The sequence below is a fragment of the Melopsittacus undulatus genome, chromosome 4 (assembly GCF_012275295.1).
Source record: "Melopsittacus undulatus isolate bMelUnd1 chromosome 4, bMelUnd1.mat.Z, whole genome shotgun sequence".
Taxonomy (NCBI): Eukaryota; Metazoa; Chordata; class Aves; order Psittaciformes; family Psittaculidae; genus Melopsittacus; species Melopsittacus undulatus.
This window is the reverse complement of record NC_047530.1, coordinates 7,841,356-7,857,893: the sequence shown is the minus strand read 5'-3', so window position 1 is coordinate 7,857,893 and position 16,538 is coordinate 7,841,356. Positions and strand designations below refer to the sequence as shown.

At 41.0% G+C, this 16,538-nt stretch overlaps 1 protein-coding gene across 1 annotated transcript in view; it reads left to right on the top strand.

Moving 5' to 3' along the window:
• The first annotated feature begins 9,414 nt into the window (after window positions 1-9,414).
• LTK (leukocyte receptor tyrosine kinase) overlaps window positions 9,415-16,538 on the top strand; it is a 100,881-nt gene continuing 93,757 nt past the window's right edge. Inside the window, exon 1 of the mRNA XM_013127720.3 lies at window positions 9,415-9,613. Within this exon, the coding sequence (XP_012983174.3) occupies window positions 9,415-9,613 (199 nt within the window). The remainder of the gene's footprint in view (window positions 9,614-16,538) is intronic.

Here is a 16,538-nt window from a genome sequence, read left to right as displayed (position 1 = left end):
AAACTAATAGCCAATTTTCCATGCTTTTCCAGGTTTCTCTGCTGGTTTTGGAGACATAAATAATGTCATAGTTTCTGAAAACTGGGGGCCTATGGAGGATGATAATGGTCAGTGTTGGCAGGTCACTGGAAGAATGCTGGCAATTACCTTTGGGCAGAATGGAAAGTTGCTGCAGTACAGAATTACAATGGAGAAGAAGGTGGGTCCTTAAAGTTTAAGCTGAATGAGTTGTGTGTGTAAACAAAGACAGAAACATCAGCTCTCAGTCATTTACATTGCATTCCCATTGTTTCTTTTCAAGAAAGCCTACCTTTTGTTAGGCACACTTGAACTCAATAATCAGGATCCACAGAGGATGCATACTCACAAAGGGCAGTTTCTCCCAGCCAGAGTGGCAGGGCCATGAAGGGGTCTGTAATGCAGCATAAAGCTTTGGGAGAGCTTTGACAATACTGAAGTAAGGACCATCTGGGAAAAGATTCAGGATTTCAGTCTTGAAACTGAGTACCTTGCTCTTTCTTGATAGCATATTTAGCACAGAGTCATGTTGTACAGCTTGTAGTTTACTAGGGATTCAGCCTGGAGTTTACTAGCTACATATATAGAGACTGTCTGCTGCTATAATGTTGTTCCTCATCAAAGGGAAAATGAGTGTCCTCAGTAGCCATGAAAGCAGCTATCATACGTCAGACCAAAGTTCTGTGTCATTCAGTGTTATGTCTGTGAAACATCGACATCTCTGTAGCAAATGTCATTCAACTCATTGTAGTGGAGGCATACATGTTAAGCTGCACTATGTCTGTGGTGGATGCTCCTGGTCTTCATTTACATAGTCTGGACTATTTTTCCCTCTAGATTTAGCACCCCATTGCTTGGTGGCTGACTAGCTACTTTTACCTCTGTCAACCAAACTGTTTCAGCCTACCTGTGTACTGTGCAGAACCTGGACAGATGGAATGGCAGCAGCTGTTATTAGTTTTGTCTGCCTTCTTTAGTTTGAATTTATTGTGCTGCCCTGCATCATACAGTTCTGTACAATGCTTCTTTAATCTGTTTCTCTACATGCAATTTTATGCTGTACAGCGCAGTGTTCAAACCAGGGACTTGTTTCTGTGTCAATGGGTTTTTTTCTGCAGTTCTTAAAAATCTTCACACTTTTAACCCCAAATATTCTTTCTAGGGATTTTTTTTTAAGCCTAGTCAGGGTTGCAGATGCCACTGTATTGGGATGGGTTCATCAAAAGCTAGGTGTAAATCAATATGATGTCTCTTGGTGCAGCAATGTCACTCGGTACCAGCTGAAGGCATTAGGCTATGTTCTCTGAAATTCTTATTTCAGAGTGGGCTTAACTTTGTGAAAAATAATGATTAGCCATCTGTGAAGAAGGGACGATGTCATGATAAAAATGCAGAACTGGCTCCCAAATTGCCTCTAGCTAGAAATTGGGTGTCCTGCTCCAAATAAAGACTAGTGGGAATCTTTTAGTGCTTAAATCCTTTTAGGCCAGTATGAAAACAGCAGGGGTTCTGCTTAAATTTCCTCCTGTGGCAGGGGAGACTTGAGAAGATAAATGGACTCATGCTTGCCAAGTGTTTTGAGCTCCCTCAGTGGAAAGCACCAAAACCAAGATACACAATGGAAAGTTACTTTGTAATCATGTAAGAATTTGTTTAAAATATTTCAGAAGAAAAAGGAAGGAATGTGGAAGAGGTTAGGAAATGCACACATATATCAGAGTGAACCAATGGTAAAAGCTTAAGAAGAACAAGGAGATATAAAGCTATGCAAAAAATGGCAAAAGGAAAGAGGTAGCAAAAAGCTTGCAAAAATATATGTAGGCAAAAGAACTGAGCAGGTTATCTCTTATTTGCTGTGCAAGCCAGCTTAGCATATTTTTTATTAGGCTGCCTAAGAGAAATTCTGAGTACAAAAACCTAGGGATTGTGCAAGTAGCCTGCAAGAAGGACTTTGACTCAGTCCCAAACTCAAGGAGATGGAAAGCACTGAAAATATATTAAATTGCAAATAGAATCAGGTTTTACAACTTCAACAACTGTCATGGGAAAGACACATCTCACCATTCATTATCAGCCTAGTCACTTTTATATCCCTCTTGGATAAACACTTATGCATAGATAGGTTTCTGTAACACTTGTTTGAGTCCTGCCATTGTGCAGTCTCTTGAAAAGAAATCATTCTGTGTAAAACATTATCAGGCATCTCTTCCCGAGAAAATTCCCCCCTGGTGAATTCTCCAGCATTAGACATCTTTGAGATTTGGCTGGATGAGGTGCTGGGATATCTAGTCTAGACTGTGCTTTTACCAAGAAAGATTGGACTAGATGATCCTTGAGGTCCCTTCCAATCTGGAATTCTATGATTCAGGTACCTGCATAAGTAGTAATATATGGAATTAATTCAGGAACACCCAAAGTTTGAATAATAGATAGGTAAGCATGCTGGAGTGTTGGAATTATGCATAAACCCCCAATAAATTATTAACATAGGAAGGTGATGGTACCACATCATCTGAAACTGTTGAAGATATGTGTGAAATACTTGAACAGTGATATGACTGGTTTTAGACTCTGAATATGAATGCAATTTTAGTGACTATTGTAGAGAAAAAAAAAGATGTAATACAATTTTTCTTTGAACTCATTTAACCTGCCCAATTCACACTATCAGTCAAGAAGACCTCTTGGTCCGTGGTGCTGATGAAATGCCAGTTTTGTTTATAGTCAATGCATAGTTACTATCTTCTTATTTAAATGGTTTTACAGCAGGTCTTGACAGTTTCTTGAAAATAAAGTGCTAGTAAGCACTAACAGTTAGGATTCATCAATTCATCAGTGGAAAAATGTTTCAATTCTTACTCATCTTCATTGTCCTTAAGCAACTTAAGTGTTGCAACTAAACTGTATAATACTTAGTCTCAACCTTAAGTCACAATTATTCAGTCTTATCTGTACTTTATATCTATCGGGCAAAGAGATATCAAAACCTCTGCTGCTCACAGATAGTGTTCATGTCATAGTGTACGTAAAAGGTGGGGTGTATAATGTAGTTTCAGTAATGTACAGAACTTTGAGTGGTACATTGTGCTAATGACTGACATCATCTGTATGTAAAGTTTGCAGAAAAAAATAGGATACTTTGGTTTTAAGGGCATAGCTTAAATGATATATTATTTTTCTTTGGGGGGAGTCACATTAAGTGGTTTAGAGAAGATAAATTGCAGATACTTGAAGTCCAGTTACTCAGAATCATGCCAGCGAATTCCATACTTGACAGCACATACCAGAAATAATGTCTGAATAGGCAGTTTCAAACATGAAGTTCTCATTCATGCCTTCTACTTGAGTGTGCAATTCAGCCTCAATTCAGCCTCAGAGCATCCTGGCCTAGAATCTAGAAAGTTGCCCAGTTCCTTTGCATGCTCATTTTGAGTTCATTTCTTCCTCAAAGTAGGGCACTAACAGGTTGGGTCAGGTCCTGCAGGCTTGTCTAGGTAGCACAAATAGCAATCAAAGTCTGCTAATTTACAATTGAAGTTATCTCATGGGCTGGATGTCATCATATTCCAACTGATTGCCAAAGGTAAGAGAGTATCCTTGGAAAAACAGTATCAATTTGAAAGAACTAAAGGAGCTATCTGGACACTGGATGAGAACTTTGCTGCCCTGGGAAGGGAAGAAGAAGGATGTTCAGAAACCAGAACACAGTTTATGTTGCCTCATGTTTCCCATGGAGTATGGGTATAAGGACCTTGAACTAGAAGAGACTGTTGTATAAACATGAGATGGTCACATAACTCCTAAAAGAATAAAACCTGTAGGAGAAGCTCAAGATTTTGGACTTCTTGGGGTTTTTTTTAAGTCACACTGAGAAATTAAGACTTTTAAAGCATCTGTCTCAGAGCAGTGGAACTACAGTTTCCTGTTGCGTCTAAAGGAAAGCTGGTGTCTGGCACTAAAAGGCAGAAAGTTCCATGCAGACATGATAGGAGTGTTTCCCACCTCCTAAAGCACTGCTTCCAACAAGTGCAGTAAAAATAAGCAAAGTGAAAAATAGTAATGAGAGAAACATAAACCCATTTTTAAGTGGTAATACAGAAATGATGAATAAGGAATAGAGTATATATGAGGCCTGTTTGTGGCTGTTGGAATATTGATCCAGTTTCTTAGTCTTAACCTGGAGAGTCAGAAACAGCAACTGGAAGCAAAGACTTAGTGGGATATGAGAAGAAATGGAGCTCCTGAAATAGATCACAGAGGAAAATAAGCAGGTAGTAAAACCAGCAGGTGATGTGGTGTCCTGGTTTAATGGGATGGTAAATATTGATCCCTATGCCACTCTTTCAACCCCCTTACAAACTCAGTGGAAAGTTGTTTTGTGGCCAGGCAGTGATACCTCATGGAACTCCAGCTCACTGTATCCTCATAACTGGTTCCCTTACTAGGTTTCCTTTATAGGAAAAGCCAAGCACCTTCTCAAGATGTTGCTGCAAAAGCAGATGGTCCAGCTGTTGTTGTGGGAGATGATTTGTGGCTTAAACTCTGAATGTCAGTAAGAAATTGTGAGACATTAAGGTAGTCTGTAAGCTTAAGGTACTATTGAAAGAAGAATGCTTTTGCATCCACAGGTTCTTAGTAAGTTATGGTCATACATGTTGTAAGATGAGTTCTTTCGTTATAATTGCACACAGCAGGCACTTCAGAAAGCACCACTTCCTGGGATTGTTTCATGGCAACTGACTCACACAGTGGCCTTTGTCTTCATTGGGTTTCTTGTGTGACACAATGACTTCCAAGCTGTCTTGGCTGCCATCCTGCTGGTTTGCCTTCAGAGTTACAAGCTTTTTGTTTTGGGAAAATGGCAGGAGCTCCGGGTACTCCAAGTAATTTTTGGATTGCTCTTTTTCCTTATCTGTCTCCTTAGCTATCTACAAGTCCCCAGGGGCTTGTGACATCCATTTCTAGTAGCACAGACACTCTCATTTTTAATTTTCCATTGAATAAAAATGTCAGAACATGACAAGTCATGCTTTGCTGGTGCCATATTCTGATTTAGCAGTGCTGAATGTGGCCTTCATCATTTTTCATTAGCAGGTGCTTTATTATTTTGACACAGCTTTCTACTGACCTGTTGTACTGCAAGTAATGGGATCTTGTAGTGACATGCCTCTTACGTACTTCACTGCAAACTGCCAAAACTCATGTTCATTAAAGGTGTCCTGTTGTCAGACATTACTAATGCAGATACTCTATCAGGCAGCAAGGGTAGTACTGACACGCACAAATGACTTGGATATCTTTTCTTCAATGTGGAAATGAATTCAATAGTCTGTAACAAAAATAAGTTGTTTTTTTCCCATCCAGTAGTGACAAATCTATGCCTCCTTTGCCCTGGTGGACGCTTCCCCTCTCCTATGCAACAAACATAGCAAGTTCCTCAAACTTTCTGCTTATCTGAGGCTGGTGTAAAGCATCATTGATCCTACTTTTAGTTTATAAATCTCTAATTGATTCTGTGCATGTCCTTTGTAACACTTTTTTCTCTGATGTCTGAGGTTTTCATATGCATTGAAATAAAGTCACATTTAGCAATTAAATTTGACCCTTTATTACCTTTTATAATTTTAAGGGTTAAGGCCACTCTGTTAGCTATTAGGCAGCATTTGGAGCAGCTGTGTTATCTGTGGCACTGGCCACACTTAAGTTCTGCAGGGATTTGCCCTCAGCAATGTCTAGAGCAATCAGGCTTCACACTTTTTCTGACACCAGATAGATACATTTTAAAAAGATCTTGTGTGTGGAGCAGACATAAAATCTAGTTCTGGATATTTTTGCCTCATAGTTCTTTTATCAAGTACTCCAGAGACCATGTGTCTAACCATCATCAGATCCTGCGTAGTTTTTATGCAACATTACAATCGTATATTTGAAACCAAAATACTTCTGTAGCTTTTTTGCTTGTGGGAAAGGTCAGGCTGAGAATTGCCAGGTCCCTTAGGCTGTAAAGAGTTTTATGACCAGTTTTAGCTCACACAGTTCTTCCATGCATGAAGACGTGAAGATTTAATGGCTATGGAGTAAAGCCAAAGCTTGCTTCTTTATTTATGTACACTAACACCCAATTTCTTTCATGATGCTCTCCAAGTCTCACTACACAACTTTGAAAAAATTAACAATATTCTCAGTTAGAAAAATCTGAGGACAAGTTAATTTTGTGCTTAGATACCATATCTCTGACTGGGCCACCTTTGGTTAATGCCTTCAGATTTTCAGATGTTTTTGTAACAGTTAAATTCTAAGTCTGTTAGACAGTTTTTAGGGCACCATTCAGGATGCTGAGGCAGGTAGACTGAGCACACATTTCTTTACGTACTTTGTGTTTCAAGTGAGTCTATACTGCTTCATCTTAGTGTAGCCAGTTTGCATTATCTTGCCACATTCACCTTGCTCTGTTGGGTATTATTTCCATCATAAGGAATCTGCTGGTACTTGTCTAGATTTTACCCTACAGCTTATTTTCCATGCAAAGTTTATGAAGTCTCTGGCTGTATTTTTCACATATTTTTCTTAGATAAGATGTTGCAATACAGATTTTTGTAGTATATGTGCTATCAGAAATGGGCCTTTTCTTTCTATGCAGTGCACAGCCCAAAAGGCAACAGTGTGTCCTAAAGAAGGCATTGAAGCTGGGTGAACATTTGCTTTGTGCCTCATGTAGAAAAGCATTTGGTTACCACTCCAGTGCTTTCTCCTTGTATATGGGGAATATTTTTATATTCTGTTTAAAATTATTGTCTCCTAAATGTACATGTGGGTAAAAACTCCATCTTTTTTTCTGGCAATGTCTAGACTCCCATTGCTGGAGCTGTGCTTGCTTTGTAGGTAAGTGCTTCCACCTCATCTCCCTTCAGTTCTGAGTAATTTTCTTGGCAGCATCCTGGGAACTTGACTTGCAACCCTGGTTTTAATGTGTTTGAGATGTTACAGTGTTAGGTCTAAGTTCTGTGCTGCCCTCTGTGTTGTGTTTGCAAGAGTGGACAATAACAGGTGCCCTCAGAAGAACAGAAGAATAGGACAAGCATATCTGCTTCCCTCTCATGGGCTCCAGCAGTTGTTCCTGAGTTGCTGAGCCAGAGATGGTATCATCATTTAAGACCAGTGGGTTTTTCCAATTGCTGGAATCCAGATTCTGGCAGTGCTGTAGCTTGTGCATCAGTGCCCAACTTAAAAGCATGCAATTGTCGCAGTTACTTCCAACTGATAGTTCAGTTCTCTGCTGATGCAGCATTGCCCATTGCTCCTAATCTCTTCTACAGAGATTTCCTCTGAATTAGTGGTGTTGCTGTCATTCCCTTGGTGGTAGTGGGTTTTCTCTTGCTGTGCATGCTCTTGTACCACGTGTGAACTGTTGATGAGTGGCGTTTGCTTGTAGTTTATGCGCTCATTTCTAAACCCTGGGCATAGTTCTGAGTTCTGATGTTTTCATACTCTGCATATCTTCCTGTGCTTTTCATTGTGAATCATTTTTTGTTCCACATCTTTTCTTGTTATTTGCTTTTAAAGTCTTTCATTCCCTAAAGTATCAGGTTTCGTCTAGCTTGGGTGACTTCCTTTGGTTGATAGATGTGGGTTACCTTGCTGAGGATGAACTGTGAACCTTCCGGTAGACCAAAGTTTACTTTTCTGAGCCAAGTGGTTAATGGTCCAGTTGGTCAGAAATTAGTCAGCTTCTCCTCTGCTTTTACTCTCTGCTTAAAGACATCACGTGCATCTATCTCATTTTTATAGAATGCCTCACATTTCTCTAATGAGCCTCAGAATTCATCTGTCTTGGCCAAACTAACTGAAAGCCTTGGAAAATATGAGCTACCCTAAATCCGAGTATTATCAGGTATTATCAGAAACAGCATTATTTTGCCTGTCTCTGCTGATGCTACCACTTCCTTGCAGATACAGATTTTTTACATTTCGTAAAAGGGTTTAGTTCAGGCAAGTATGGACATTCCTGAGGTGCCTCTACTTTTTTACCAATTTGAGTAAAAAATTACCTGCTTTTCAGCCCCAGAGCCTCAGCCAAGAAAGTTATTTATGAAGAAATAGAAAGCTGGCAGCCTTTTTTTTTCTTTCTTTTTTTATTGGTATTGGGTAGAAACACCATTCTTAGTTATTACTTTGCTTGGGGGACAGTTGATATAAACTTAGGGAATGAGCAATCAATAATGTCTTGCTACCGTACTTCTGTAATTGATGTAGCTGTAGAGGAAAGCTTCGGAATGATGTTTTCTCCCAGATCATCCAGGATGTGTTCAGAGCTATGTCTCTGTAAAATTGTTGAAGTGAGTGATGTTTTGCTGAACAAAGAGCAAATGTGGAGATCGAAAAACATGGTTATGGTATAAAAGCAAGTTCTACCCTTGAACAGAGCATACTTTTCATAGATACCAGTGGAAGAGGCACAGAAGGTGAAGTAAATTCACAAAATTTTAGTCTAATCTATGGAATGCAGGCCTCTGCCTTGAAAGTGCCAGGCCTGCTAGACCTATCAGGGCTCTAATTCAAATCAGCTCCAAATTTCTCCAGTGCCTAGAGCATACATGCTATTTTGCTCAAGATTTGGGTACTACCTGCTAAATTCACAACACTCTGCAATCTGTATTACTGTAGCCCACAACCACAGTAAATTATGGTAATTCGGACTAAAACACTCCTAATCCAGGGTAAGGGTATCCACATGGAGAATTTAGCAGAAAGAATGTATCCTGATTCCAAAAAAGAATAGCTGTTATTTTAAACTCCCTTTGAAGGAAAAACCCACATGCAAACAAATTGAAGGCAGAGTGAACTAATGTGGTTGAAATGCTGATGGACCAGAAGAAAAAGGAGTTTAACAAGTAAAATGATTAAAGAGTAGATGCACAAGCTTGCAGGCAGAGTACCTGCACCTTAGTGTTGCAGGTCCCTGTTGCATGTTACACCAACTGAGGCTGTCTTACTCAGGAGTTGAGTGGCTATAAATGAAGTTAAGGAAAGAAAGGCTGTGCCTAGGCTGTATAAATAGGTCTGATTTCTCTTTCAGGACAGTCAGTGAAAGGACTTCCAGGCCAAAGGAATCTTCTCTATCATCTTAAATACAAGCTGAGTTTGGTCCAGGCAGCGTGTCTCATGTGTCATTGAGGCAGCTGCAAGGGAAGACTGAGAAGCGGGAACAGCCCAGTAAGATGCTGAATTCAGCTTTTCGTAGTGAATACTAATGCCTAAAATATTTATAAATGGATGCGTTCATGTCTGAAGCAACTGCGCTGTGGATTTGCTGGTCGTGCAGGAGCGGTATGCAAAAAGGGAGGAGGAGGAGGAGGGAAGGAAGGAAGGGAGGGAGGGAGGGTGGCTCTAGGACCCATGCGAGCCTTCCTGAGCAGGAGGTGGGAATTCTCCTCCAAGGCAGCAGGAGCCCGAGCCCAGCCTCAGAGCTCCTGCGGAGTCCGCAGGAAGCGCTGGGCACGTCCCCTCCGGAGCCGCGCACCCGGTCGGGACCTGCCCGCACCCCGCAGAGCCATGAAGCGGCTCCCACGGCTGCTGCTGTGGGTCACCACGGTGGGTAAGTAACTTCTTCCCCATCTCCTGGTGCAAACTCCCGGTTAAGCCAAGTGACTCAGGCTGATTGTATTGCCCCTTCCCTTTAATTTAAAATCCGTAAAGCATGATTTTCAAAACAGCGGGGAAAAAAGAGGAGGGAGAAAGTACTGGCATGAAACATATATAAAGCGGGTGACATGTGGGAAGACAAATCATGATGGATATTGATTCTAAGTAAATTTTGTTAAGTGAAATGAATAGCTGATCCATAGTTTTAGAAAGGCTGCTGCTGACTGAGGCTTCTAGGCTGGAAGCAGGCACTGTCATTGTACAAATTGTTCATCATGAAATTAACAGCTATACCCCAGGACCATTTTGCTTCTCTGATTACTGGAATGCTTTCTCTGGGGCTGTTTTGGAGAGGTGAGTGAAAGTCATGTTTCAGGAGCAGTGAAGGTTGCTTGCAGGAAAAGGTGTAATTTGAAGATGATGCTTAGTCTAAGGAGAGAGATGAGGGAGCCAGGTAAAGGGAGAGGAATGTATTGGGACTGTGAATGATGGAGTTATGAGCTCCCACCAAGAAAGTGATGCTCAGGCTGAGTTTTGAAAGGAACCTTTGTGCCGCTTTGCTTGTTGTTGTCAGCTTTGGTTCTAAAATGCAGCAAGAGGAAGGAGATAGCAGCAAATAAGGGAGATGTCAGAAGGGGAAAGCAGCAGTAATAGGAGAGAAGTTGGGAAGCAGCAGCATGCACACAACCAATTATGGGAGAAGAGGGTAGGAGTGGGACATATTTCCTCTATGTGCACAGTGGCAAGCAAACTCATTATGAAGATTAGGAGAGAAAACCCTGTATCAGGACATGCTGAACTTCTCAGCAGAAGTTACAACAGTACCCCTAGTGCTGAGATGAAAACATCATCTTGATTAGGCAAGGATCAGGAGACACTTCTGTATTTCTCAGTGTAACAAATCATATTACTTCCAGGCAGGAAAGGAGGTAAGGCAAAGAGGTTGTTGGGTGCTACAACTAGCTCTTGCTAGTGCAGTGAAATTTGCTGTCTCTGGCTAAATGCTGAACCTGTATATTTTTTTCTTTTATATCAAGACACACTAGGGCACCAGTTTTTAAGCATGTTTCATCATTTAGTTCTATTTACAATTGATTGCTAAGTCATAGCACAGGTTTTTTTAATTCAGGCTTTTTCTGGCCTGTTATTCCTATTGGGAGGAGACCGTTTTACTGTTGAAGGGTCCCAGGGCAAATGTAGCCAATGCTGGTATGCTGGTATTGCTGTGCCCCCTCATAGCCTCAGTTCTCATGGCATGCAGTCTCATTAAGAGCTGCTAAGTATCATCCTAGTGTTTTTGTTATAGTGACTTTCAACATGCAAGTGAGGTTAGTGTAAGGAGTAGTCATTATATTTGCTGTATCTCCAAGTCTGTGATTTGAAGCATGACTGTATTAGGGCAGAGATAAAAAAAGGTGTGTTTTGGAGAGAGTAAGTAAAGAGCCAAATGAAAACAAACGTGCGTTTTACAATCTCTGTCCAATCTTCTGCCAAAAATAATCTCAGTCACTCAGGGAGAGACTTGGATGCACGAGCATTTAACTACATAGCTGCTGTCACAATCTTCACATGGGGGTTGCTCATCTCACTGGTATATTATGGTCAGCTCTCAGGCTCTGCAGTCAATTACTTTAAAAACCACTTGTGTGTCCACTGAGGGAGTTTTTCTGGAGCGTATTCTCAGAGTGGCTTTACATTTCCTTCTTTATTTGGAAAGCCCAAGGTGTTGGTGATGAGGGAATTTAGAGGTCCACTTTTCTGCCTTTTGTTTTACTGGCTGACATATGCCTTCCTGATGAGCTGTATCCTAAATGGATAATTTCAGAGTTCTCATCCACTGAAAAATTTTGGCACACCAAATAACTGGAGGATGTTGGAATTCCTTTTGTCAAAAAATTAAGACTGAGAAAATTGAGAAAGTTGTAGAAAATAAGAGCAGCAAAAGAAACTTAGAAAAAGAACCCCAAACCCAACCACTCCACTGCCAGGAAAGGACAAATGTGCATTGTTCAGTGTCAAAGCAACTTTACACTCATTCAGAGGCTGAAGCTGCACACTAGCCTCAGGTCTGAGGAGATGCTGGGAAGAAGATGAAAAAAGCCACCAAATCAATGTGTGGGAGAATTATCCTTTTATTTTAAGCACCAGTATTGCTTTATGGATGATGTTCCTTTGTTTGCTTGAGCTCAGTGGAAGGGGTAGGTGAGGGCTTTTTTCCTCTTTGAAAAGCTGGGCTGTGCTTGGCCAGATATCATGCTCTTGTCGTTGGTGTGGAGGGCAAACTAGCTGCAAAATTACAGCGCAACATACGTCCTGGGCAAACCCCAAACACCTTTCCAAAGTGCAGTCACATTTATGCCACTGCTCAGAGTTTAGCTATCGAGTATAACCACAGTTCTTGAGATAATATTAGTAGAGGCATTTTGTCATGTCTTTCTTTACAGTCCTTTCCAATACTTGTAGTGGAGCTGTCACAGAACAGGGTATCTTATGTTTAGTTTCAGCTGAAGGACCAGTGATGGGTCTGGGTTTTGCTGAATACTTTCTAAGCTAGAGGGGCATAGGGTGGTTGATGGCAGGTTTAGGAGTGAGAAAGACAGCTTTCTGTTTGTTTGTGGAATAGTGTGTCAGCATGGCAATGGTGGATGCCCCATTCCTGGATGCTATTTTGTCCTTGCATTCATCTAACAAACTGTTTTCAGAAGCCTTGGGTTTTTTTTTTCATCTCCCTGGGTTTGCCTGCTGTCAGAATTGAGTTGTCCTGTTCTATAAACTCAGTTTAAGCTGGTTTAAGTTTAATCAGTCCACACATGCATGAAGATGCTTATATAGGACTACAGTACTTCATTTTGTTCTTAATATAAATCATCACATCTGTCTCACTGAGAAAAACTCATATTGCTTTGGTGTACCCCTTTTTCTGTCTAGAGGAGAGCATGCCAGGAATGGAAGGGATGGAGACCTATGTTCTCTCCTGTCTGTTCATTCCAGAGCTCCTCTCTTACTTAGTTCTTCTTGTGCCTACCTCTGCTCAGTTAAAGTAGCACACGCATACAATAGTGTGCTCCTTAAATAGTTCCAACAAGGACAGCACTAAATGAACCTTGAAATCTGCCTGAATGAAGGTCCATGGTTCCTTACTGTGTGAATGACATCATATCTACAGATACTGTGCCCTATGGTACTATGACTGTAGCTGAAAGTGGAAAAGGATAGGATGCATATATCACAATCCTGCAGTAAGAAAGCGCATGCAGACAAACAGTAGGGATTTGTAAACTACATCAAGAGGGAGGGATAAAGTGGAAGAGGAAGAAATCAAATAGTGGAGCTGTGTGTGCTGTCACTTTAGAGATGAAGACACTGTCTTGTGATTAGTCATTGGGTAAATGCATCTTGCTGTCAGTGTTACATAGCTGCACAGTTTCTAATTAGTCCATAAGATCAAAGTTGGAGAAGAGGATGTCCCACTAAGAGATATTCAAAAGCATTCCTCTCCCACACTTCAGAGCCTTCAATGCATACACTCGGAGTGTTCCTGTCTTCACCCCACTTGTATGTGGTGGGGAACACACTGCCTGTGCTGGTGTGCAGAACTGCATCTAGTGTCTGTGACTACACTGGAGAGAAATCTTCATCTTGAATCAATTGTAGTGAAAAATGCTGCTGTGGTGACACTTCAGAAAGAAGGAGTCTAGGTTTTGAGCTGTTATGTGTGGAGGCTGGGTTTGTGTGTGCAGTGGTCAATTCATATTAAGACATTCAAATCATTCTAAGTGTTGAATTTTTTAATTCAAACTTTTGCTTAGAGAAGTTTTTTTATCTGAAAATCCCAAAGCTTTGTTTAAAAATCCAAAACCATCCTTAGTTTTGACATGAAATATTATAGTTCAGCACTCCCTGAAATGTGCTGGTCTTTACAATTGTATAAAACTTGTGAAAAGATATTCAGATTTTTGTTTGGTTTGGGGATTTTTTTTCTTTGTTATTCCTTTGTGTGTTTTCTGTTTGTTTGTTTTGAATTTCTTTGGGCTCACCAGTAACTTGGAAAATCCTGTATTAAGGCCACCCAGTTACGTTGTCAGACCACATACTGATTTGTACCTAGGTTTGTGCACGCAGGTCCTCAGGCTGGTGTTCATTACTGCACATCCACACAGTGGCTGGTACTGTTGTTTATAGCTTGGCATCAGGTAAAATTCCTCAGGAATAAAAGAAACATAATCTGAACTTTTGTAAAGCTTTAGTAAAAGCAGAAGCACAAAGCAGCTGCTGAGAGGAGAGGCAGGTTAGCTCTTTCCAGAGACAAATGGAGAGGAAGGAATCTATGGGATTCACAGTTAATGCAAATTGATGGACCTCTATAGGAACACAGTTACAGCAATGCATCATCTTGCCTTCTGTACCTGGAGACTTTTATCTGAGACTCTTACGAGTAAGCATGATTTCTTTATCGAATGCTTAAATCAGAGAAGGAAAATAATGACATTAATTATGTTAATTAATTGGATCAGGCTTCTAGTCTTTTCCTGTCTCTCAGCATCAGTCCTTCCTCTTACAATTCCTCTTCCTCCCATTCCATTATAATTGCTCCCTGCTTCTCTCCTGGTGTGTAACAAACCCAGTGCTTTGATGTGGCCTACAATGAGCAGAACAGGGTGTGCACAAAGATGCAACCCATAGCAGGTGGGATAGCAGGTCAGCTTGGAAAAGAGGTGGCCTGAAGCTGGTCTGAGTGAATAGGGAGAACCAAGATCTCTTGTGAGAGTGGTGACAGATCACACCAGTGGGTTATATGTGCACAGGAGGAACTTCGGTTCAGTACCATTAGGAGTTGGAGGGGCTATGCTAGGGGAACACCAGGTTCTTGTCTTTTATGCCACATGTGCGAGAGGGGAGCTCAGGGTGCAGGACCTTTACAACTAAGTGAACGTGTCATCAGGACCTCCCTGGGTCTCTGCACTGCCTAAAGGGCTAGAGCTCCCCAGCAAGTGACAGGGTGTCACAGAAGCATATTGCCTCCCTCAAGTGTGCTGTTTCTAAGAGCTTCTCTCAAGGTGATGTACATCCCCGTTGCAGCTTCTTCCAGTGTGTTTGCTACCAGCTCAACAGGGACAATGAGGAGTAATGAAAACAGAGAGAAATCACATAAAAGGAAAAAGAAATCACTTCTAGTCTTCCTCCACTAGAAAAAGCAACTCTGCCATAAGTACAGAGGAAATAAAGAACTCAGAATTGCTTATTCACAGACAAGGTTATATCCTTAGGAGAGTTTCAGGTTGTTTTTTTATACATCCCCCTAAACATAAAGCGGGCTGGCAAACATGAAATATTACACAGGTCTTTACAACCTTGTCTTCCACGTTGGTGAAAAACTTAAGATTTCTAACTGGCTTTATATTTATTTTAGGCATTTGGACTACATGATTGCTGTAGGTCCCTTCCAACTGAACTATTCTATTCTATATAAAGCAAACACCCTGAAAATGGCACTGCATTTACAAAACCAGAAGAGACACCTATTAACATAGCAGGCTCATCAGAGTTAAAGGTAGTCAAGAATGAGACTGAAGTATGGAATTGAAAGCAGAAGTCTTTCCAAAAAACACAGATCTATCCTTGCAACTCAGCTTAACATTTGCCCTATCTAATGGGAGAGCCATGTCTGTTAATAAGACATCACAGATTTTCAGCTAATTGGTATCTGAAATCCCGTAAGCTTTGGCATATCAGCCAAGAATGATGCATTTATTCATGCATTTCTGTTGCTCACTTAGGGTGGGGTTTTTTTCCCAGTCTGTAGCACAGCATATGTTTGAGGGATAAACAGCCAAACTTTCTGGGATAGAGCATCCACATTTCTCTCCTGTGTCTATGGAGATACATATTTATATATTAAAAATATAGGAGTGATAATATAACTAAGTGAGAAACACATTAGAAAGTGACATGAAGTGATGTAATAGTGTTTTAGTACACAGAATAAAGTGCACCTGCTCCTGCACTGTCATGGTGAACAGTTTTTGTGCTATGAGCCAAATAAACCTCAAATTGGACCTTTTTTCCCCACCTTGAATCAGAACTGACCCAATAACGGCAGTCTTATTAGAACCTCAATGACAGCTGAACCCAATAGGTTACTGCTTGCCACAGCAGAGATTCCATTGGCATGGAAACAATCTCAAACTGTGGTGGGGTTCGGAGCAGTTTGTATTCAGCTTCTGCTTCCCCAGTGAACCCTGGCAAGTGCCTGCTTCCTCATAGCAATGTAGAGCTAATTCGAGTGGATGTGGGGCTCTGACCAAGAGCTTTTCCTACATGTTGAGGGTGAAGTCTGAGTGCTTGAGCATTTCCTCCCCTTTGTAGCTTTGCCTCACAACTTCTGCTCCATTTTCCTGGCATTAGGAAGGCAGGAGGAAATTGTGGGAATATATCGGGAGGATGGGAGATGGCCAGAGCTGGGCAGAGGAACAGGATGGAGGAGAGCTCATAGTCTCTTTTCCAGTGGAGACTATGAGCCCAGTCAGTGTGGTTTTGGATTACCAAAACAAGGGTTAGCAGCTGTCACCCTAAACCTGAACAACCTCAGACAAAGCTGAATTCAAACTAGAACTGAACTGAACTGAACTGAACTTTGCTTCACTGGGGAGTTCATTTGGCAGTTTTGCAGACCCTGGTGTCTTGACTAGTATTTTAGACAGTATAAGGAGCATGGATGATTATGCTCACACCCTTCTAATACATTAAATGTCTCGATTTCATCAGATTTTCTGTTTCTGTTGTTATATTTAACTGCAGTTTCAATTTTCCAAGTGTCTGCTATTTATAATTTCTTTTTCCTTCTGAGCTCTGAGTGATTAATACATATTTGCTAATTT